A 24,348-nucleotide genomic window follows, 5' to 3' on the forward strand; every position below is an offset into this window, starting at 1 on the left:
CTAACACTGCAACAAGAACTTAAACCAGGGACAGCAGATTGGGATCAGTTCATTCTTTAATTCTGCAAAAACATGGGACACTTCATCAACAGGAATGATCGGTGCACAACAGTTTCCCCCATACACAATATCAGTGGGGAAGAGAGACAAAATATGCGTCTTACCTCCTCAGCATCCACCAGCGAACTGAGGCTGAATCTAGAGTGCACAGCTGATTAGTGCCCCACCTGAATTGAACACCCATTGTTCCCAACATAACTACAATGAATTACCCAAATACTTCTTTTGAATGAAGTAAATACAAATTAAATTAAATATAAAAATACTGAATATATTTTACAGAAGAGGTTTTGGGAAGTTCATAAAAAATAATTATCTTAAAAAGGTTTTTATCACAACAAACACCAAAATAAAAATATATTTAACATTTAACCCAGTTACACTTGCACTTGAGTTTAATTTCTGTAAAGATGTTAACTACAGATTCTAAGAAGTGTGACACCAATGTCTTGTCAAGATATTGATTCAAAAAGGGCAAAAAGGGCTCGAGACTCGACCCGAGCTCGAATACCCCTCCGGACTAAGATTAGTTATTGATGGATAGATTGGAGGAGAAGGGGAGGTAGAGGGATGCCAGAAGACTCAATGCTACGTAGATGTAAGCAGCTGTATATATACTCTTACTCTGGCAGTGTGATTGGTCGGATTAAATGACTTGCTTCTCCCGAACCTTGAAACTCCATTTCAGTAATTCGCAAGTAAATGTAAACCTGCACTGAGGATAGTGTAAACGTGTGGCTCGCTGTCCTGGGCGAAAGGGGCTCGAGACTCGACCAGAGCTCGAAAACCCCCCAAAAGGTGCCAGAAAATGGGACAGCGAGCTGTTGCCTATGGAGCATTTTTATTTGAGATGAGACTAAGTATTTTATGAGCACTTGCTGAGCCCTGTGTGAGGTGGGCAGAGGTACCAAAATATGATAGAATGAATGGGGGCAGCTAGTGGAGGCAACCTCACACTAGGGTATGCTCGAGGAATAGGAAACTGGGAGGTGTAGAATAGGTAGAGATGGAGAATAAAAATAAGCTGAAGCACTGAAGAGACATTGGCGGTTGCAGCTGCATGGAAATGAGCTCTGCGAGAGCAAAGGGATCATTATGCCCGAACGCAGGTAGGGCAGGGTCGCCCCGGACGGAAGCGTGAATCCTAGCCACCCGGACTGACATTAAGTCTCCCTCCAGGCTTGGTGGGTTCGACGGATGGGCCCATGCAGCGAATGGTTGAACCCTGAGGGAAGGGGCACAGCGGACACATGAGCAGGCAAGCCCAAACTGCGATCGAATGGGGAGGGCCCCCGCTGCATTCGACTGGGATAGACCTCCTGAGCAGCGAACGGGAGAGCCCACAATACAAATAAACGTGAATAGCTCACTCTGTGTTCGGACTGGAGAACCCTTGCTGCGGTGTGAATAGGAGAGCCCCTGATGGATTGCGCTGGAGGAGTCTGCCACGCCCGAGCAGAGGCGTGAATCCTAGCCCCTCGGAAACAAACTAATGCACTCCTCCTGACAATGGGGGCCCTCACGGCATTTGAACGGGGGAGTTCTTGCTGCGCTTTGAATGGGGGAGCCCATGATACAAATAAACGTTTAGCTCGCACTGCATTCAAATGGGAGAACCCCCTGCTGTGGATCGAATGGGAGAGCCCTTGAGTGTTTGAGGCGTGCCTGTCCAGCAATTTGAGACGGAGGGCTCCCAGACTGGCCGGAAGGGCCCCCGCAGGGTCTAAACATTGGGGCCGGCCTATTGAACAGACAAGGATGAAGCATCCCCCTGACCCCCATTGTGAACGTTGTGATTAGTTAATTAGGGCTTGTTGTGCTTTCCTGATATGGAGACGGTTGGTGTGGATGTAGCTGAGATATGCATCAGATCACCAGCGGCCCAGTAATTGTATTTGGTGCTCAGGCAGGCCTTCGTGGGCTGCTGTGGTTGCGGCACCAATGCAAAAGGAATGGCTTGAATATAGTTTATCTGAGATGCCAGAACTGAGCAGGACGGATTTGAGGTGTTTTTGGAATCAGAATCGGGAAACTTATTAATTTTTTTTTGTCTACGAAAAGTGGATCGAGAGGGGTTCTGGTTAGGGACCCTCTGTAATGGAGAGAGAGTGTGCTAATGATTGAAAGGGCTGAATGGGAGTTGGCAGATTAAAAATGAAAATTGAATGCCCTTTTTGGTCTGATCTGTTTTGCTTTGTTTGATAAGGTATCTGATTGTCTCGTTGTCTATGATATGGAGGTCCATATGGTGGGATGGACTCTTTGGTCGAATTTAGCCGTGATAGTGCAGAAGAAGCCAAAGAAGGCGAGAATGAACATTGCGTCTAGTGTTTTTGAGGTGTTTGGAGAAATTTTTCCCTGGAGGAGAGTATTTAAGCATCAGATTAGCAGACTGATGGTGAGGGGAAGCCTGGTATTGGTTCTGGTGGGTAGGGATTTGTGGATACCTTTAATGAGAAGTGAGATCTGGGGTAGCTTATTGTGGAGGAGTTTTTGCCAAAAATTAATTTATAGAAGAAATGGATACCGCTTAGGTAAACCTTGGTGGTTCCTGGATGGAGGTTTTTGGATTGATTGAGGTGTGAGGCGAAGGAGGATGTGGAGAGAAAAATCGAAATGGAAGAGCCCGTGTTTTTGTGTGAAAAGTTTACTCTGCGTATGAGTGAGAACTCACCCTGCAATACGAAAGATTGGGTCGTCGAGCACGGCATTCGACGTGAGGGTGTCTAGAAGGCTATATTCGAATGAAATTGATTGATACAGAGATGTGGTTTGTGTTGAACTGTTTAGGGAAGACCTGAAACGGACTGATTGTTGTCAATCACCAGGTGGGTAATGGTTCATTTGGAATGAATGGCACAATATGGGTTACGGAGCCATGTAAACTTAGACGCATGGCCTGAAAGATGTGTCGCAGTTGTGGCATGTGAACAACGCATTGCGCTGTTTGCTGTGTAGTGGGAGTTTGTTGCATGGCCCGAAAGACGCCACATTTGTGGCGCTTGGACTGTGCGTTGCTCTGTTTTCAGTGCAGTAGGAGTTTGTTGCATGGCCCGAAAGATGCTGCAGTTGCGGCACCTGGACAGCACATTTGTGCTGCTTAGGGATGTATTGAGCCAATAGAAAACATGGTAACGTGGTAATCGTAGCGTATGAGGACACTTGAACATAATTGTTTGCTAGATTAAATGTCGGGAACATATGTGAAGCAATGTCAGGAAACATGCCTGCGTGTGCATACAAACGATGTCATCTTAAGTTGGTTTGTCATGAAATTAGAAGGCACCTGAAAATGAGTGCCCAGATGAATACCGTAGTCTGATGTTTATTAACTTAGCGTATGATTTGGAGCTTTGTAGATTGTTTTCCAACGTAATGCGAGTCATTTCATAACTCTGTATTATTGGCACGGGGTGACTCGTCTTGTTTTGACGAGGACGTATGAATCGTTGAAGATTGTGCCTGAGAGTTGGATTTAAAAGATACTATAAGAGCACCATCTGCAGTAGTGTGGTGAATAAAATGACTTGTTAAAATTGATGACTTGTAGTAGATTCTACAGAGAAACTGAAATATTGTGAGTATGAAGCAAAGGGCAAAACCGAATCAACCGGTGTTCTGACAGTCTGTGCTACCTGCTCAGGATGTGCTACCAGCAGTAAAAACTGTGTGTAAAGCTTAAACATGGGTAGCACAAGTCGGGAGGCATGGGAGAACTTGTCGGTATGTACTACAACAGCATGAAAAGTGTTAAAAACCTGGGTAGCACATCTTGTCAGGCAAATAATACCTATCAGGATGTGCTACCAGCATACCTATCATGTTGTGTGATATGGTGTGAGGCTATACTAAGCCCTAACCCTGCCCCAAACCCTAACCCCAACCCTAAAACTGTGCGATTATAGCATTGGTAGCTCATCCTGTTAGGTAGCATTTATGTTCAGGACACCAACGTTGGTTTAAACCCATTACTTTAAACTTGGGTGGAGTGTGAGATTATGACTGATTATTTAAATGCTTTAGAAGTCATGCAGCAATAAGGTTCTATGGTCGAGCTTGTTAAGAGTTTGTAATCCAATGATTACAATGATCCAATGAAAGTAGAGAAAACTTGTCTGTAACATAAAATAATGTATTGATTTTTTACCTGCATGAAGCGTTTGTCCTGGGTGGGAGGAGGGAAAGTCATGTTATGGTCTAGAGATGAGTAGAAGTTTGTAGAAATGCTTGCTTCATGGTTATCGGGGCTGCGAGGCGAGCTTGAATGCTGGGCGGAGGGGAGATGCGTTTGCAGAATGATTATGAATGAGTTGGACGCGGCGCGATCCGCCTCTTGCGGAGCCAAATATGGCTCATGTCTGTTTGGACAGAGGCTGTGTATAGCTGTAGTGAGCTGTAGAATGGTCAGAGCGGGAGCTGCTGTGGCAGCGAGTATGCAATGAAGTAGTGGTCGAGTTCGCTTGTTGCACAATGTGTTCCGAATAGAATAATCACAGTCTGAAGTGCGCTTTGAAGGGAGAACAATCGTGATAGTCTTGTTGTAAGAAATGGAATCGCTGAATGGAACATGCCCTAAACTAGCTGCACAGCGAGGTAATGAGGCTGACAGGAATCACCTGTGCGGGAAAACCAGATTACTGGGGAGCGTTGGAATAATGCTTGAATTAAATAGTTAATCTTTTGTTTCCCTCACGTTCAAATGAAGCTGTGATAGAGCTCAAGTGGCATGAAGCCGAAGCAATGCCCGTTCACAGAGGCAGGTTTACGCGATGGACCACTCCGGGTGGGAAGTTTAGATAAGAGAACATATGAACAGCCGTAGAGAGACGTTTGACATATATACAGTGCCGAAGCAGCCAGTTTGAAGAAGCAACTTCACGCTATAATCTGCTTCGGTGAATAGAGCACAGAAAGAAAGACAGAATAAAAAATAACACTTAACGTGGTAGCAGTCAATACTGCGAAAACAAATGAGCTGCTGTGGCAGCTTCTGTTGAATAACGAGATTGTTTGGACAGAAGAGCTGTTCTGATGAAGGCGAATGCTTTGCAGCGAAGTTGCATCCGATGATCCGAGTCACTTGCATGGGTCTGTTCGTGGGCAGTGTGTGGGGCTGAATGCCAGAAGACTCGATACCACGTAGAGGTAAGCGGCTGTTTATATACTCTTACTCTGGCAGTGTGATTGGTCAGATTAAATGATTGCTCCTCCCGATCCTTGTTGAATGAAACTCTGTTTTGTTGCGTGTGCCTACTTAGCAGTAAAAAGAGGAATTAAAGCATGTATGTATAAATATACCCTTGGATCAAGTATGTCAAGTAGATTTTTCATGGAACATGTGTTCTACTTTGTGTGTGTCCTCACATTTGCGAGGTTTGACATCCAGACGCAGTTTGGGATCGGAGGGGCGGAGTCTCTCCAGCAGGAGTTTCTTCTGGAAGGGGATGAGTGCAGAGAGCATGGACTCATTCTGAATCTCTGTGGGGGGGATCACGATACTGCAGTCCATGAAGTCTTCCACAGCATCAGTCAACTCCTTGTCACTCTGAGCCTGGAATGCTGCCTGGTTAAATACCTAAAGTGTGTGTGTGTGTGTGTGTGTGTGTGTGTGAGAGAGAGAGATAGGTGTAGAGAGAACGAAAGAGAAACAATTGAGAAATAAGTTATTTTTTAGTGGTATCTTAAAATTCATAACATGATTTAGGGCGTATCTTGCTATTAAGTGTTCACAACAAAATTATGAATATCTTTCAGTGATTTGATATCACTAACCTCGCAAAACTTTGCAAATCCAGTGATTATTTCATCCTAAAAAGTGCTTGTTGTACCAAGATTGCACCTTGTAAACACAACTTTGTTTCCAGGGCTGCTAAAAAATAGGGCTGGGCATTGATACAGATGGTTTAATTTGTTTCCAATTCACAAGCTCTCGAACTGATTTGATTCAAATTCCAATTTTCAAAATTCCATTCACTGACTGTTTGGTGGTTCATGGAATATGATTAGGGTTAGGCTAAAGGTTATGTATAAGGTTAGGACTGTGATCTGGGAACATGTCCTTGTTAGCTAAGTCATGCTGTGCATCTGATTATAGAAAACTTTATCCACCTAATTTATGCTTCTCTCTCATTTTGATCATATATTTAGTGTTACTGTAGTTCTCTTACTTTGTCAGCTAGTAGTGCTGCCATTGCTCGGCCACACTCATGGTAGTCCATGTCATTCTTGGATGGGCCGATCATAATAAAGATGAATCTCGCAGGTACAGGAGCTTCCAGAGCCGACTCCAGCACCACGGCATCCCGCAAACGCATGAATGCCACCGTTGGCTTTTCCAGGAATTCCAGAGCACCTAACACAAAAACACACACACTAATTATTATTGTGCATTACTATCAGAAACATGTGCCATTTGATACGGCACACTTTGACTGTAAATGATATACTTGGAATTACAAAATGTGCGTTTTAAAAACTATTTGTAAAACCAATGGATTTGATATTTTACTTACCTACAAGCACCATAGCAGCCTCTGCACTGTCAGCTGCATCCCTCTTTTGAGAATGAAACAAAACAGGCTGAAAAATGTCCACTATTCAAACCATTAAAATTATAAAAATTATATTTAATCTGTCTGAGTTATACTTGGACACAAATAGCAGGACTCATTTTTCAGTAAATTTGCTTGAGAAAGTCCTTTTTAATGGCAAATTTATACAGTTCTCTACAGTTGTTCATACATAAAAAGTTTACATTTTAGAAGCTCTCAGTACATTTATTTTATTGATTCAATATCTATCCAAATGTATGAATTTGTATGTGTATGAGAATTGCACTTTACATACTAATACCTGTGAATACTAATGAGATTTTACATCATATACCTAGAACAGTTACAAAATGGAAAAGCTTTCGCTCACTCTCTCTGTGACAGAGAATTTCTGCATTTCCACAGGTAAAGTCAGAGGCTGAGTCTCCATTGACTGGCTAGAGAAAAACAAAGAGATAAAAAAAAAAAGAAAATACATGCTTTAAAAGGGTGAACTGGTTTAATTCTGTCAGGGTGACTACCGACCACATGCTCACAAAAACTAAAAACAAAACAAAAAACAAAGAAATTCATGTAGTTAAAAGAAAAAACATTTATACTACCCTTAGGAATAGCAAATTATGAAAATGTGTCATATGGACTATGTTTAGGGTACTTTTATGGAGCTCAACAGCCACTATGAAGATCACTATGAACTTTTGTGCTCAGCTATATGGAAAAGATCTGCATGAAGTTTTTCAATAATTCTTATTTTGTGTCACATGGGAAAATAACAGCATATCAGTTTTGAACCACAGAATTTTTACATTTTTGGGTGAACTGTTTCTTTAAAATTGGTCAGAAAACCAAAAAGTATATTAGAACAAAAGTGTTGACCTGCATGGAATCAAAGATTTTGCTCACATTGGTCCTAAACTTAAGGAACTGTGAGAAAATGTGTGTTAGTACCTCTGGTTGTGCATTAAAGCTTGAAGAACCTTATCTCTGTCCCCTGCCTGGATCTCCTGTTTGATAACCAGAGCATTCACAATCTTCTCAATGATGCTGGAGAGTGTCTTCTCCTCCTGGTCTAGCAACACCACACCTTGAGTACAGCCAAAGTGTAAATAAATTAGAACAGTGAGAGGTCACTGGAATTCAAAGAGAGGGAGTGAGGCAGAGGATATTGGCTGTGACTGAGATTTATCACAATACTGAAAGAAACACAAGGGACACCACCGAGAAACACAAGTTCAGCAGGTTTAACAGGAATTGATGCAAGGCTTTTAGTCCTTCTTATAGAAGGAACAAATGATCCATTACCATTTTATCTGAACCTGTGCAGTGAAGTTACCTTGTTGCAACACATTCCACAATTTTAGTGACCATGTAACCCACTCAAATGATATTAGAACAGCATTGGGGCAGCACTGAGACCAGGATGTTGGTGCAGTTTAATCCTCCTTGTAATATTTAATAATATTTTGTAATTAATAAGACATTAACAAATGTATATAAACATATATGCCATGTCTAAAAGTATATTGAATATGAATGCATATGAAAATATTTGAATAAAATTTCATGATATTTCAATTTTAATGCAGATTAACTAAGGATCTATTAATCATTACATAATGTAATGTACCTGTATGTTAATGTTATTAATATAATATACTGCTTTTTTATCAGGTAACCAAGAATGTGCTTCATGTGGTAATATGTAAATTAACTACCATATTCAAATATATTAACTTTTACATGTGACTGAATCAACCTGACTACATAAAGATACATAAGGTTTGTCACCACCAACACAAATATTTTAAGGGTATTGTAGGTCAGGTAGAAACAGCTCATCAATTATGAATATAAGGAAATAAACTTATCAAAATGTCATGACATCTTAATTTGAATTTTAAGGAGAGAGAGTTACCACACGCATCCAGAGACTGTGCTGAATGGTGTGATTTTGAGTGTGCCGCTGAAAAGCGTGATTTGAGTTTAAAATAAACATACCGTTTGAGTTGGATTCACCTGTGAACTTTGTTACAGTATTCTATAATATTATGTTTTTTTTTATAACTTAAATTAAGCCAAACTTAGCATAGTTATTTAAGTATATAAGTTAGCATATTATTTAATATGAGTAAATCAACTTGCACCAACCAAAGTCATTTTTAAGTGTAAGGTCAGGTTAAAATATCTCCTTAAAGGAATAGTTCACCCCAAAATGAAAATTCTCTCATCATTTACTCACCCTCATGCCATCCCAGATGTATGACTTTCTTTCTTCTGCAGAACACAAGTGAACATTTTTAGAAAAATATTTCAGCTCTGTAGTACAATGCAAGTGAATGGGTGCCAAAATTTTGAAGCTCCAAAAATCACATAAGTCAGAATAAAGTAATCCATAAGACTCCAGTGGTTAAATCTGTGTCTTCAGAAGTGATATGATAGATGTGGGTGAGAAATAGATCACTTTCACATTCTTCTTGTGTTTTTGGTGATTCTCATTCTTCATGCATATCACCCCCTATTGGGCAGGGAGAAGAATTTCAAGCAAAAACTGACTTAAATATTGATCTGTTTCTAGCCCACACCTATCATAACACTTCTGAAAATATGGATTAGAACACTTGAGTTGTATGGATTAATTTTATGATGCCTTTATATGCTTTTTGGAGCATCAAAATTTGGACACCTATTCACTTGCATTGAATGGACCTACAGAGCTGAAATATTCTTCTAAAAATCATAATTTGTGTTCTGCTGAAGAAAGAAAGCTATACACATCTGAGATGGCATGAGGGTCAGTAAATGATGAGAGACTTTTTATTTTTGGGTGAAATGTAAGAAACCTTTAAGGTAACATCTGCACATTTTCACCTTTTACAATCTAGCTGACGTACATTCAAATATAAATATCTGTAAATAAATATGTCAGAAGTTTCATGACATTCCAATTTGAATGCACTTCAACTAAAGATCTATAGGGCATTACATAATTTTTGTTAATGTCATGAATGGAAGTTATTATGAATTTTAACCAAATAGTTTAAGTTTAGTAGCTTTATAACTATTCTAAATATAATATAAGATTTGTTACTACTAAACTGGATAAGACAGCTTTTGACTTTAAGTTCAGAAGAAATGCGTAATGACTTGTTTTGAGCTGAACTGTATTGAACTGAATCAGACCTTATTGAATTAAATTGAATTTAACTGAAATAAACAGTTGAGGTTGCCCTTTATGACCTCACAGGCAGGTCCTCACCAGTGTTCATTGTCCTGCGCAACTGCACCAGGCTCTTGAATGTGAGGTAGGAGATGTGGGAGGGGCCCCAGCAGCCCGCCTCAATATCGTATGTTTCTTCATAGCCCACCCATCTGCCCATCTCCTGCCAATAGCTCTGCTGGCTCTGGTTCTTCATTAGCTCGTTCATTTGCACATAAGCCTGACCACAGATCATAATAAACCAAAACAAAGAAGTTGTTATCAGTGTTGGGTAAGTTACTAAAAGTAATCAACTACAAATGACTAATTACTTCTCTGTAATTGTAGTCAGATTACTTCACTGATTAGTTCATTGAAAAAAAAATTACACATTACTAATAACTTTTGAACTACTTTCTAAAACATTTTTCAGAGAAAGTTTTTGTTTTTCCACTTAACAAATTCAAAACGATGTCTGTATTTTCTGATTGTTCATTGTGGCACATTCATAAGCTGTTACAGAAACACAAACAGACATACATATGAAAATATGAATTCATATTTTAATGTATAATACATCAATAATATTATTTTAGAAATATGTGCAACCCAAGTAATGTATGTTAAATTAATTGCCTTAATTTAGAGTCAGTAACTGTAATCTGATTACAGGAACTTAAAATATAATGTATTACACTAATTTTTGACTAAAATTAATTAGATTACAGTAACTAATTACTTTGTAATCAGATTACATCCAACAGATTACATCCAACACTGCCTATAGTATATTCAATGCTGCAAATTGTTATGCTGATAATATAATTTGTAATGAATAATTGTCATCTAATATCTCAGTGTCCTTCTTGTATTACTGTTTGTCATATGCGAAAGCAGAGATGGCAACTGCTTAAACATGATGACTGGACCACTGGCGCTTAGCGTGACAGTGTGTGTGTGTTTCCTGTCCAGTGATGACTGATAAATTAAAGCTTATGTTTGCTGTCAAAACATAAAGAGTGTAAGTGGCACAAGCCAGTGTACAAATGTGGAAAATTATCAGTGAGCGTGTGCACATGTAAGTGTATCTGTCTGCTTGTGTATCACAATGCCAAGAATCATGGCAAACTGTAAAACATTAGAGTTTGTGTGCAAATTTGCTTACCAGAGACTCTGTTTTAGTACTGGCGTTGGTGTTCACATTCAGAGTAGCTAGAAAACAACATACGTGACAGATTAATTCAGTTTAATCCTTTGATTTTTGGCTTATCTTGTCAAGACAATACATAAACAGAGTAATATGTGTATAATTCAAATAAGCAAGCATGTGATAACAAAACCTAGAGAATTAATTAAAGAAATTTGTGATGCCAATGTCTTGATTTGACATCAAATTTATTTATTAAAACAGCAAACTGTATCTTATGAAACAACTGATAATGATCTGCTAAGCATACAACAGCCACTGCCTAGGCACTGACATGTACCAATCAAAATTTAAATGAATAAGACATGGTACAACATTTTCTCTCTTTTATAACAATGTTCACTCAGCAATTATTAATCTTAAGCTTGATGTTCAGTTTGGTGTTTTCATGTTCATGTTTGATAGTTTCAAAATATGATACACCTAAAATAAAAATAAAAAAACTCAAAAAATGGCAAAATTGTTTAGAGAGAATTGATAAATTTTGAAATTGTTAATTGCCTTCATTGTTTTTAATTGCTTGAAATTACATTGGTGTTGTTTACCAATTGAGAGATACATATAGCCACTAAATCTTGTGTGTGTGTGTGTGTGTGTGTGTGTTGTTAGTTTGTATTGGCCCTTGTTCATGAGAAGTGTGGAAATACAGAATAAGTTGCATATAATAGTAATCATTTTTGTTTGTACAACGAGTTGAGTTTTTGTTTTAGGTGTCCTGTGAAAACATCCACATTTAGATCTTGTTTTAAAAAACCTGACAAGTAACTGGGATGTAACTCTTTTTGTCATTGACGCTCTTCTTGTAAAAGTGTAAAAGTCATGCAGATATTCATTCAAAATGCAGTTATGTACAAGTTATGTAGTAAAAGGTGTATGTGTGTGTGTGTGTGTGTGTGTGTTTATATATATATATATATATATATATATATATATATATATATATATATATATATATAATATACTTATATATACTATAAGGCAATATACTTACGGATCAAATAATGATTATTTATATAATGGAAATATTGCATTTTTTTTTTTTTTCTGTTTCTAATCATTTCTTATTAAAAATCTATAACAGTAAAATAAAAATGTTCAAATTTCCCAGTTTCAAACTCAAAGTATAACATGACACTTTTGTAAAACAAGTTAATAATAAGTTCAAACAAAACAAAGAACACAAAAACAAGTTTACAGCTAAACAGCAATAATAGTGACACCACACTTACCTGAAATATTCAATAATTGACTCTACTGCTCAGAGAAACACTTTCCACAGACCCTCACACAAGTGCACAGACCTTTATAAACTCTGTGTGCACCTGCAGCTATCACAGACACACCTCTACACACACACTGAAAAAAATGTTGATGGACACTCATGTAGAAGCTCCCGGGCACATACAGTGACCCTAAAAAGTATTAGACACTAAAAAAGTCTGAATATTTTTGCATTAAATAAACCAAATATCAATTCTAGTGGTATTTATTGTAAAGTACGATAGCACAAGCACATTTTCCAAGCAAAACTTTTCACAAAAATATGATTTTAACATAGATATACTGTTCCAAATTAAGTATTTGGACACTTTCTGGTTGTCAAACGTTAGCGGAACATATCATTAGTTTATGTGAACTACACCTGTGGTTGCTTTGCAAGGACACCTGTTGAAAGACATTGCACAGATGGCTGAGAAAAGTTAAATCAGTTCTAGCAGAATTTGTTTGCAGATGCCACTTGATCTAATGCATTGACATTCATACTTTTTCGAGTGTGTTTTAACCATCTTAAGTGTGTTTTTAAGTGTCCAATTACTTTTTGGGGTCACTGTTAATTGACTCCACACACATCAAATGATGCAAGTGTATCCATTTGTTTCTTTCTTATACACACACAGACTCACAAACACACCCAAGACGATGCGTTCTTGGACTAACCCATAATATTGATTCAGTAAACAGTATGTCTTGATAGCTGTGCACTGGTTGGACAGAGTGTGTGTACTCTGTATCTTATCACACATGTAGAGCCTGTGTGTCACACACACACACTATCTAATGACGCTACACTTCCTCTCACCTTCAACATCTCTATTAACAGAGTGCAGCATGAGAAAGAGTCCTCTCTCCTCATCCTCTTCATCTCTTTCTCCATTCAGGCTCAGAGGGTCACAACTCTGGCCATAATTCCACTTAGATCAAGCGCAGGCCTGCGTCAAGCCATACGAGAGAATTTTCTTTAAACACCCTGTGTTGTGCACTCGATAATACTGCGATATTCATTTTCAAATCTGGCTTGTTAACTTTAAGTGTAACCAAAGGCAGTAATATCCACGGGTGACAGCAGCATAATGTGTGTACTACCTCTTTTCAATTCTATTTAAATACTGATTAATGATGTTTCAAATGTAAGAGAACAAATAAATATTTCTACACGCTACTACATTTCAGCTAATACAGTTAATACAGTTTTTTCCATCCCAAATAATATTATTACTGTAAAGTTTAATTAAAAAATAAACATGAAATACAGATTTACATTTGATTAGTGAGCTAGAAATGGTTCAGAATCTTAAATTGTTTGTTTATTTCCAAGTTTTTAAAAAAAAATCCCAGATTTTCAATGTGGTCTCAGTGGTCACTCAGTGGTATATCTATATCTTTATCTATATATATCTATACATATATCTCTATATACTGTATATTACTGTATGTATGTAGCCAAGTGGAGAAATTTCATGTTATTTTAACTCTAGTCATAAATTGGATGTGGCCCCTTTAAGAGTTTTGCAACTCCCACTTTCCAGTACTCTCGTGTTAGAGACGTGAAAACAAACATTATGCAAGAGAGCTCCTGATTTTGTTCATCGTTTGAGAGTTCTTTGGGTAAATATAACATTTTACACAAAATGTTGTTAAATTGATTTAAATATGTGTCATAAGTCATAAGTTATAGAGCACCTATTATGGTTTTTAAACGTGCCTAATTTTGTTTTAATGGTCTCATACAATAGATGTATTTGCATCCAAGGTCAAAAAACACTTTAATTTGCTCATAATTTAAATTGCAGCATTACCATTTTTTCCCAGTGTCAAAAACGACTCGTTCAATGATCTGTTCTAAAGGATTCATTCTAAACTCCTCCTTTTCAGAGAGCTTACTCTGCTCTGATTGGTCAGATGTCCCAGTCTGTTGTGATTAGTCTACCGCTTAGTGTAGTGTTTGAGGGCGGGTCAAAGCTGTTCACGAGCAGCCAGTGAAGACCAGAGGTGGGTTTTTTGTTACCAAATTATGTAGGTTAGTACAGGAAGTCTGGAATTACTAACGACTCGTTTCAGGTGTTCAGAATCGGTTCTTTCTTTTGGGAGTCAATAACTCCATTTGTCGTGCACTTTGATTTTTGAAACTTTGCAGACTTTACATTCACAAACAGCTACTGTATATAACACACTACATGAAAGGTAATATTTGAAAAACCATAATAGGTGCTCTTTAAAATGAAGTGTTAGTTATGATAATTTTTTAAGGATGTATATGGATTGCATGTGTGGAGTTTGACCACGTTTTCTACATATGCAAGAACTGGGTATGTAAATTTAAAATGAATCATATCTTATTTAATGATTTAAAGCCCAGAGTGTTTTACAATTAAGTGAGCATGTGTAATGATAATTTTATTGTTTTAAACTGTTGTACATGTCCTTAAAGCCTGGTTAAAAATAAGTCATGGAGTCCACGCCACTGCCGTCTGCCAGGAGTCGGAGGAACCGCTGCCATCCGCCAGCAAGTGGAGGAGCGGCTGTCGTCCGCCAGAGGGCGGAGGAGTTGTTGAGGACCAGGCAATGGTGTGTTCGGGGACCGGCGAGTAAGATTTTCTCTCTCTCTCCTCTCTTTCTCTCTCTGTCTCCCGCTCACCCTTTCCCTCCCCTCATCTCTCCCCCCAGGTTCCCAGGAGGTGGGGTGGACCACCGCCTGGTGGAACAGCCAGAAGGGCAGCGTCTCCCCTCCAGAGATGGGGGGGGAGTAGCTCAGTCCGGATGACGCCCCGGCCTGAATTGTGTGGGGGAGGAGTGTGATGAGGAGGAGGGCTTGGCTGGGCCGTGAGGGTGCACAGCTGGTGCTGAGTCAACTGATCAGCGGGAGAGTGAGATAAAGGGGAGCCGGAGATGCCAGTTCGAGAGAGAGATGCACGCGGCCGCTGTGTGTGTGTAGCTATGTGTTTGTGTTTAAGTTGATTTGAGTTCATTTATGTTATTAAAACTTACATTGACTGTTCGTAGTGGTGGCGTAGTGGGCTAAAGCACAACATAAGGTTGCTGGTTCGATCCCCACAGCCACCACCATTGTGTCCTTGAGCAAGGCACTTAAATCCAGGTTGCTCTGGGGGGATTGTCCCTGTAATAATTTCACTGTAAATCGCTTTGGATAAAAGTGTCTGCTAAATGCATAAATGTAAATGTTCAGCCGGTTCCCACCTCTTCTTTGCACACCTTTACCCATTACAATATATGATGGAAGTCAAACTGTTATGCCACAGAATGAAAAGCCTAGGGCATACCCGCATACTCTGTGAGGTGAGTTTGTGTATGTTATGCAGCGATACTACAATACCCATATTTATGTTTAAACACTTGAAAATCATGTTTACACATATTACTTTATTTATAGATCAGAGAAGTGACACACTACAAAAGTTGAAAAATATGAAGGAAATTAATTACATGCTGACATTGACAGTGTTAGGGAGTGACTATCTAAAAGTAGCAACTCTACTGACTTAACAACATTTTTTAGTAGCATGGCAGTAGTGCAGCTATTTTCAAACAGTGTGGTTTTTCCAGTAATGAGCTACATTTTCAAACAAGTAGCGTGATAGTGTCACAAAACACTTTTTGTCATGTTTTTTTTTTTTTTTTTGGAACGAAGCATAGCGTTGCTCCGATACCAAAATTTTGGCTTCGGTACGATACCAGTCGTGGTAGCTCGGTATCGATATGAAATCGATCAAATAAATGAAATCAAAGGAAACAAATAAACAGCCTTAGATTATAATAAAATTACACAGTAAAGGACTTGATTATAAGAATTGCATAAATTCTTGCGGTTACAAACTCTGTTTTTTTTTGTTTTTTTTATATAAAAAATAAAATAAAAAAATGTCAGTAATTTTTATTATTATGTATACCGTGTTTAACATTTAATTACATTTTATCGTCAAAATGGTGTCTAATTAAATGTACAGGGTTTGTACAGTCATGAAAAACCTGGAAAAGTCATAGAATTTTAAAATGGCAATTTCCAGGCCTGGAGAAGTTTTGGAAAAATAAATAAACCCTGAAAGTTTTGGAAATGTCATGGAAAATTTGGAAACGAATACCTGTATAATAGAAAATATGTTTCATTGTTAATATTGGTTAAAAAATACTTTCGGGTGATCAGTCACATCATGTAATGTCATGTTCTCTGCGCAGGGTATTGTAACGGCTGGCAAAGTTGCAGCGTGTACTTTGAGTAGGCCTAGCTAGATGTAAATTCGTGCAATGCCAGATAAATGCAGATTTAATAATGTATAGCTTCACTTGGACAAATATATTGCATGGCTTGAGAAAGACGAGGACCCGGGGCGTGCAAAATGTAAATTGTGTTGTAAAACGTTCAATATTTCGAACAAGGGAGAGGCAGCGCTAACTAGTCATGCTAAAGGAGCAAAGCACCAGTCTGCTGCTGCTTCACTGGTATCAGCTCTCAACCCTATCACCAGCTTTTGACACCCGCTGCCAGCTGCAGTGCTTCCCTCTCATCCACCAACAAACAAGTCACCATTTTTTGGTGCTGTGTCGAGAAATGAAGCCCTGACTGCAGAGGTACTGTGGGCGCTAAAGGTGGCTAATTCACACTATTCTTACAAGTCATGTGAAGACACAAGCCAGCTTTTTCAGGTCATGTTTCCCGACAGCATGATAGCTGCCAGATTTGTATGCGGTGAATGCAAGTGCTCATATATACAGTTGTGCTCAAAAGTTTGCATACCCTGGCAGAAATTGTGAAATTTTGGCATTGATTTTGAAAATATGACAATGACATCATGCAAAAACACTGTCTTTTATTTAAGGATAGTGATCATATGAAGCCATTTATTATCACATAGTTGTTTGGCTCCTTTTTAAATCATAATGATAACAGAAATCACCCAAATGGTCCTGATCAAAAGTTTACATACCCTTGAATGTTTGGCCTTGTTACAGACACACAAGGTGACACACACAGGTTTAAATGGCAATTCAAGTTTAATTTCCCACACCTGTGGCTTTTGAAATTGCAATTAGTGTCTGTGTATAAATAGTCAATAAGTTTGTTAGCTCTCACGTGGATGCACTGAGCAGGCTAGATACTGAACCATGATGAGCAGAAAAGAACTGTCAAAAGACCTGCGTAACAAGGTAATGGAATTTTATAAAGATGGAAAAGTCTCATGGGCAGGCCAGTGTTAAGAGAGGATTTTCCATCAACAAAGAATTGACTGTGGAGAATCAGAAGGAGAGGTCTCTTGTGGCTCAGAGGCACATTGTTGACCATGTCAGGTCTGTTGGGGGCATAACAAAGGCAGAGATCACAAAACAACTGCTCCTTTCGGCTGCACGAGCCAGGCAGAAGTACCATGCCTACTTGGACAAAGAAAAGAGAAAGAAAGAACAGCAAGCTGTTGACCTGAAGAGGAAGGCCCTCACAGATGAGCTAGATGATTTGAAAAAGAAGGGGGCTAGGATGGAAGCTGATATTTGTGCCCTTGAGAAATCAGCAGATGAATACACTGATAAAGCAGAACCTTCAAGCAATCTGACCTTTATCACCAAATCCAACAGTTTCCGCCAAACTGCAAAAGAAAAAAAGCATCTTTGCTGAAGATCAAAAAGCAGATTGATGAGAAGCTTGCAGAAATTAAAAAATAAACTGTGTGGATTGTTTTTGGGAAATTTAAATAGGGATAGTTATCTTAATGGTAAATAGGAAGCATAGCTGTCAGTGTTACTGGACACTTTTATTTCCTTTTTCTTTCTTTTTTTTCTTTTTTCTTTTTTTTTCAAACATTCTTGTCCCTCTGAGTCATTTATATTTATGAAGGCTACACAATGGAGTTCTCAGGGTTTGACACATTATATTATTTAACAGTCATACTGGTGTGTCAGTGAGCATTATTTAAATAAATGTTTATTTTGTAGTAAACCACATAGCTTGTCAGTTGCCATTCATTTTAGTTAAGATATGTTGTGGTAAATTTTGACATGGATTTTTCTTATTTGACGTGTACATAGACATTTTAGGAAATGTACGGTTATGAAAATTCGCCTCAAAAGTCATGGAAAAGACATGGAAAAGTCATGGAAAATTATTGGTAAAAATGTGTATGAACCCTGAATGTATAAATAAAATTACAAATTTAATAGTTAATGGGGGGGAGGGGGGGTGTACTATTTAAATATGTATTTAATGTCATTTAATGAATAGTAACATTAATAAATGACCTACAAACCTCTTAAAATCATGCCAATTTGATTGGCTAGTGAAGCTTGAAACTCTGCCTATGCTGACATCATAGTGAGCATATAAGCCAGAGTCAGCTTCATACTGTCAGAATTTTCCTCTTTCATGGCAACAGAGACATCTCTCGCGCACCTGGAACCCACTTAAGGGCGTACAGCTGCCTCGTGGAGGGGGCTCTGGCCTGAGTGATTGTGTCTATCACTGCTGGCGAAAGGCCTGCTAGGTCTAGACGTGGAGGTTCCAGAGGTCTGGCCGTGGGTACCGGATCATGCCCTGCCCGAGTGAGAAGGTCCCACCTCAGGATAATATGCCAGAGAGGGGCTACTGCCAGGAGCATCAGGTCTGAGAACCAAGTCTGGTTGGGCCAGTATGGTGCAACCATCAGGACTTGTTCCCCATCCTCCCTGACTTTGCACAATGTCTGTGCAACAAGGCTCACTTGGGGAAATGGGTACTTGTGCAGACCCCAAGGCCAGCTGTGTGCCAAGGCATCTGTGCCGAGGGGAGCCTCGGACAGGGAGTACCAAAAGGGGTAGTGAGAGGACTCTTGGGAGGCAAACAGGTCCACCTGCGCCTCCCCAAATCTCTCCCAAATCAGCTGGACTATGTGGGGGTGGATTCTCCACTCTCCGCTGAGCGTTACCTTTCGTGAGAGTGCATCCGCTGCTCAATTGAGGATGCCTGGGACGTGAGTGGCTTGCAGAGACTTCAACGTCTGCTGAATCCAAAGGAGGAGGATGACAGGATGCGCTTCTGCGTTAGCATCTTGAACGGAACCTGTGTAAGGCCCTGTTCAAGGTACGCAGAACCAGAATTGGGTGCAGCCCACCCTCTCTCTTGGGCATGATTAAATAAGGGCTGTAGAAGCCCTTGTGCATCTCGACTAGAGGGACGGGCTCTATCGCTCCCTTCGCCAGAAGGGTAGTGACCTCCGCCCGAAGGACCGAGGCATCCTTGCATCCTCGTTTCACACTGAGGTGAAGAGGATGCCACTGAACCTGGGCGGGCACCATTGCGACGGGCTGGAGAGCACTAACCAGACTCCCAGCCTCTGCGCTAATGGCACCAGAGGGACGACTGGATTTATCATGCCTGGGGTGGGTGGTTCATGGCGAGGCAGAGCCGACGCCCCACTGGGTAGACTGTCCGGGGTTGGCATGCTGCTCTGCCAGCCCGCAATGGTGGGCAGCGGTTGGGGTGGGCGAGCGGCCCCAAGAACCGCCGAACTTACCTGTTTGCCGGCTTCCCTCTGACGGAAAACAAGGAAACGCGAGTTGCTCGCATCCCACTCACTGACCGAGAATATTTTCAGTGCCTGGCTGTCGCAAAAGCGAGGGCCGAGAGGGCTGAGCACAAGAGAATGACCCAAACTGCTCTTTTACCGACGAGTTAATAAAGGAATAAAGCCTCAACTGAACCAGATATTATGTCGCAGCACAATAGTAATGACTTCATAAATTTCTTTACTGATAAAATTGAAATAATCAGAAATAAAATTGGAATTATGCAATCATATGTCACAGTACCTCAGAAAACAGTGTCTCATAATTTTCCACACGTGAAACTTCAATCCTTCGCTGTCATAGGTCATGAAGAGCTAACAAAACTTATCAAAACATCAAAAGCCACAAAATGTATGTTAGATCTAATACCAACTAAGCTCTTAAAAGAGGTATTCCCTGTAATCTCAGAACCTCTTATTATTATTAACTCCTCGCTATCCTTAGGACATGTCCCAAGAAACTGGCAGTTAAAATGGCAGTTATCAAACTGCTTATTAAGAAGCCACAACTTGATCCTGGAGAATTGGCTAGTTATAAACCGATTTCAAATCTCTCGTTTATGTCAAAAATACCAGAAAAGGTTGTGTCCTCCCAATTACGTTCATTGCTACAGGGAAATAATATATATGAACAATTTCAATCAGGATTTAGGCCACACCACAGTACAGAGACTTCACTTATCAGAGTTACTAATGACTTCCTCTTATCATCTGATCGCTGCTGCATTTCACTTCTAGTGCTTTTAGAACTCAGTGCTACCTTCAACAAAACAGATCACAATATTCTCTTGAATAGGCTAGAGAATTATGTTGGCATTTGTGGACTTGCATTAGCATGGTCCAATTTAGCAGACCGCTACCACTATGTCTGTGTAAACGAGGAATTGTCAAATCAAACAAACTTAAGTAAGGAGTGCCACAGGGATCAGTTTTAGGGCCTCTGCTTTTCTCCTTGTATATGCTCTCCCTGGGAGATATTATCAGGAATCATGGAATAAGTTTACACTGTTATGCCGACGTTACCCAACTTTATATTTCTTCAAAACCCGATGAAATTTCACAATTCTCCAAATTAGCAGAGTATATCAATGAAATCAAAGATTGGATGGCCAAAGATTTCCTTCTACTCCATCAAAACAGAGGTACTAGTTATTGAACAAAAACCTCTAAAAATAAGCCACTAAAATATAATTTGACTCTTGATGGATGTACTGTTACATTATCTTCAACAGCGAAGAACTTATGTGTTATATTTGATACCAATATGTCATTTGAAAACCAAATTTCCAATGTTTGTAGAACAGCATTCTTCCACCTAAGAAATACACATGCTCTTTGTTGCTGATGCTGAAAAAATAATTAATGTGTTCATGACCTCAAGACTAGATTACTAAGAGGATGTCCAGCAAGTTCAATAAATAAACTTCAATTGGTTTAAAATGCAGCAGCCAGAGTGCTGACTAGAACCAAGAAATATGATCATATTAGCCCCATTTTACAAAGTGGTCTCTGAGACTTATGCAAGTGTACTTACTTGAGTTACTTGAGGTTTCCACTTGAGCCCTAAAAACAAGTATAAGAGCATGGGTCGACAGACCACTCCATCCCCCGGTGGAGGGCCGGGAGGAGAATCTTTTGTCGCCACATGCCCAGGAGGCTGCGGCACCCAAAAGCCTGACAAAATAATGGTTTCCTTGTCTCCTGGGCCACATGTCCGGTGCGCATGGCCATCATCACGACCACCGTCCACCATCCCATTATGGCAGGTATGGCACTCCAGTGGCGTCCCCCACTCCTGTGTGCCCAGCTGTGGCATAAACACACCCACACAGTGGACTACGGGGATGAGATTCATCCTCCCCTCTCCTCGACCAATCTTAAGTGCTTCAATGTCCCTGGACTCAGCACGGCCACGGGGCTTGAGTCCCCTCAACGTGGCACCTCGAGCTCTGCCCCGCCGCCAGTACGTCCGACGTGATCGTTCCCTTGGTCCCCCTCGCCTGGAGTTTGGGCGCATGGCTCGCGCTTTCCAAACCATCGCGATGGCTGACCCGGACCGTCCGACTCGGCTACGCGATTCAGTTCACCAGGCACCTGCCCAGGTTCAGCGGCGTCCGCTTCACCTCGGTGAAGGTCGAGAATGCCGCTACCTTGCGTGCGGAGATCGCTACCCTTCTGCACAAGGGTGTGATAGAGCCTGTCCCTCCAGCCGGGATGAAGAAAGGGTTCTACAGCCCCTACGTCATCGTACCGAAGAAAGGTGGTGGGTTGTACCAATCCTGGACCTGCGAGTACTGAACTGGGTTTTGCACAGACTCCCGTTCAAGATGCTGATGCAAAAACGCATTCTAGCGAGCGTTCGACATCTAGATTGGTTCGTGGCGGTAGACCTGAAGGACGCGTATTCTCATGTCTCGGTCTTACCTCGACACAGACCCTTCCTGCGGTTTGCCTTCATAGGCCAGGCATACCAGTACAAGGTCCTCCCCTTCGGCCTGTCCTTGTCCCCTTGCATCTTCACGAAGGTCGCAGAGGCTGCCCTTGCCCCGCTAAGGGAAGTGGGTGTCCGCATCCTCAATTATCTCGATGACTGGCTAATCCTAGCTCACTCTTGAGATTTGCTGTGCGCACACAGGAACCTCGTGCTCCGGCACCTCAGCCGACTGGGGCTTCGGGTCTACTGGGAAAAGAGCAAGCTCTCCCCGGTTCAGAGCATCTCTTTTCTCAGTCTGGAGATGGACTCAGTCTCGATGACAGCGCCTCACGAACGAGCATGCACAGTTGGTGCTGAACTGTCTGAAGGCATTCAGACAGAGAACAGCGGTTCCACTGAAACTCTTTCAGAGGCTCCTGGGGCATATGGCATTCTTAGCGGCGGCCACACCGCTCGGGTTGATGCATATAAGACCGCTTCAGCACTGGCTTCAGGCTCGAGTCCCGAGATGGGCATGGCGCCGCGGGACACATCGTGTGGCCATCACGCCAATCTGTTGCCACATCTTCAGCCCCATGGATCGACCTTGCATTGCTATGGGCAGGGGTTCCCCTAGAGCATGTCTCCAGGTGTGTCGTGGGCACACAGCCGCCGGCTCTTGGACTGGCCCGCGGCTGCGTTGGCACATCAACTGCCTAGAGTTGTTGGCAGTACTGCTCGCCTTGCGGAGGTTTCAGCCATTGATCCAGGGCAAGTATGTGTTGGTCTGGATGGACAACTGGATCCGTCTCCTCCTCTGGAGTCAGCAGTGCCTCAAGTCTCTACAAGCCTTTCACATTCTGGGCGACCTCAACACCATAGCGGACGTGCTGTCATGTCAGGTTACCCTCAGGGAAGAGTGGAGATTCCACCCTCAGGTGGTCCAGCTGATTTGGAGTCAGTTCGGTCGAGCACAGGTAGACCTGTTTGCTTCCCGGGAATCCTCCCACTGCCCGCTCTGATACGCCCTGACCGAGGCACCCCTTGGTATAGATGGACTATGCAAAAAAGCGTTTCCCCCAGTGAGCCTACTTGCACAAATCCTGTGCAAGGTCAGGGAGGACGGGGAACAGGTCATCCTAGTAGCACCCTACTGGCCCACCCAGAAATGGTTCACGGATCTCACACTCCTCGCAACAGCCCTCCCCCCCTGGTGAATTCCCCTGAGGACGGACCTTCTTTCTCAGGGACGGGCACCAACTGGCACCCGCGACCAGACCTCTGTAATCTCCATGTCTGGCCCTTGGACGGGACACGGAGGACTTAAAAGGCCTACCGCCCACGGTGGTAGACACGATCACTCAGGCTAGGGCTCCCTCTACAAGGCGCCTGTATGCCTTGAAGTGGCGTCTGTTCGCTAAATGGTGTTCTTCCCGACCGGAAGATCCCCAGAGATGCGCAGTTGGATCGGTGCTTTCCTTCCTGCAGGAGAGGTTGGAGGGGCGGCTGTCCCCCTCCACCTTGAAGGTGTATGTAGCCGCTATTTTGGCTCATCACGATGCAGTAGATGGTAAGTACTTGGGGAAGCACGAATTGATCATCAGGTTCCTGAGAGGCGCTAGGAGGTTGAACCCCTCTAGACCGTGCGCTCATTCCCCCGTGGGACCTCTCTGTAGTCCTTCAGGGTCTATGGGGAGCTCCCTTTGAGCCCTTGGAGTCAGCTGAGCTTAAGGCACTCTTTCAAGACTGCCCTCCTGACTGCGCTCACTTCCATCAAGAGGGTAGGGGACCTGCAGGCGTTCTCTGTCAGCGAACTGTGCCTGGAGTTCAGTCCGGGTTACTCTCACGTGATCCTGAGACCCTGACCGGGCTATGTGCCCAAGGTTCCCACGACCCCTTTTAAGGATCAGGTGGTGAACCTGCAAGAGCTGCCCCAGGAGGAGGCAGACCCAGCCTTGGCATTGCTGTGTCCGGTGCGAGCTTTACGCATCTATTTGGATCACATGCAGAGCTTTAGAAGCTCCGAGCAGCTCTTTGTCTGCTTTAGTGGACAGCGGAAAGGAAGCGCTGCCTCCAAACAAAGGATCACCCACTGG

The 24,348-nt window shown here is 41.6% G+C and overlaps 1 protein-coding gene across 1 annotated transcript in view; it reads right to left on the reverse strand.

Moving 5' to 3' along the window:
- slc4a1b (solute carrier family 4 member 1b (Diego blood group)) overlaps positions 1-12,293 on the reverse strand; it is a 38,974-nt gene extending 26,681 nt beyond the window's left edge. The window contains exons 1-8 of the mRNA XM_051674471.1: positions 12,244-12,293; positions 10,973-11,019; positions 9,868-10,048; positions 7,560-7,695; positions 6,982-7,048; positions 6,573-6,615; positions 6,228-6,412; positions 5,425-5,635 (exon numbers count right to left, since the gene is read on the reverse strand). Coding sequence (XP_051530431.1) covers positions 5,425-5,635; positions 6,228-6,412; positions 6,573-6,615; positions 6,982-7,048; positions 7,560-7,695; positions 9,868-10,036 — 811 coding nt within the window. The 5' untranslated portion in view covers positions 10,037-10,048; positions 10,973-11,019; positions 12,244-12,293. The remainder of the gene's footprint in view (positions 1-5,424; positions 5,636-6,227; positions 6,413-6,572; positions 6,616-6,981; positions 7,049-7,559; positions 7,696-9,867; positions 10,049-10,972; positions 11,020-12,243) is intronic.
- Positions 12,294-24,348: the final 12,055 nt, after the last annotated feature.

This window comes from Myxocyprinus asiaticus, chromosome 36, assembly GCF_019703515.2.
Source record: "Myxocyprinus asiaticus isolate MX2 ecotype Aquarium Trade chromosome 36, UBuf_Myxa_2, whole genome shotgun sequence".
NCBI lineage: Eukaryota > Metazoa > Chordata > Actinopteri > Cypriniformes > Catostomidae > Myxocyprinus > Myxocyprinus asiaticus.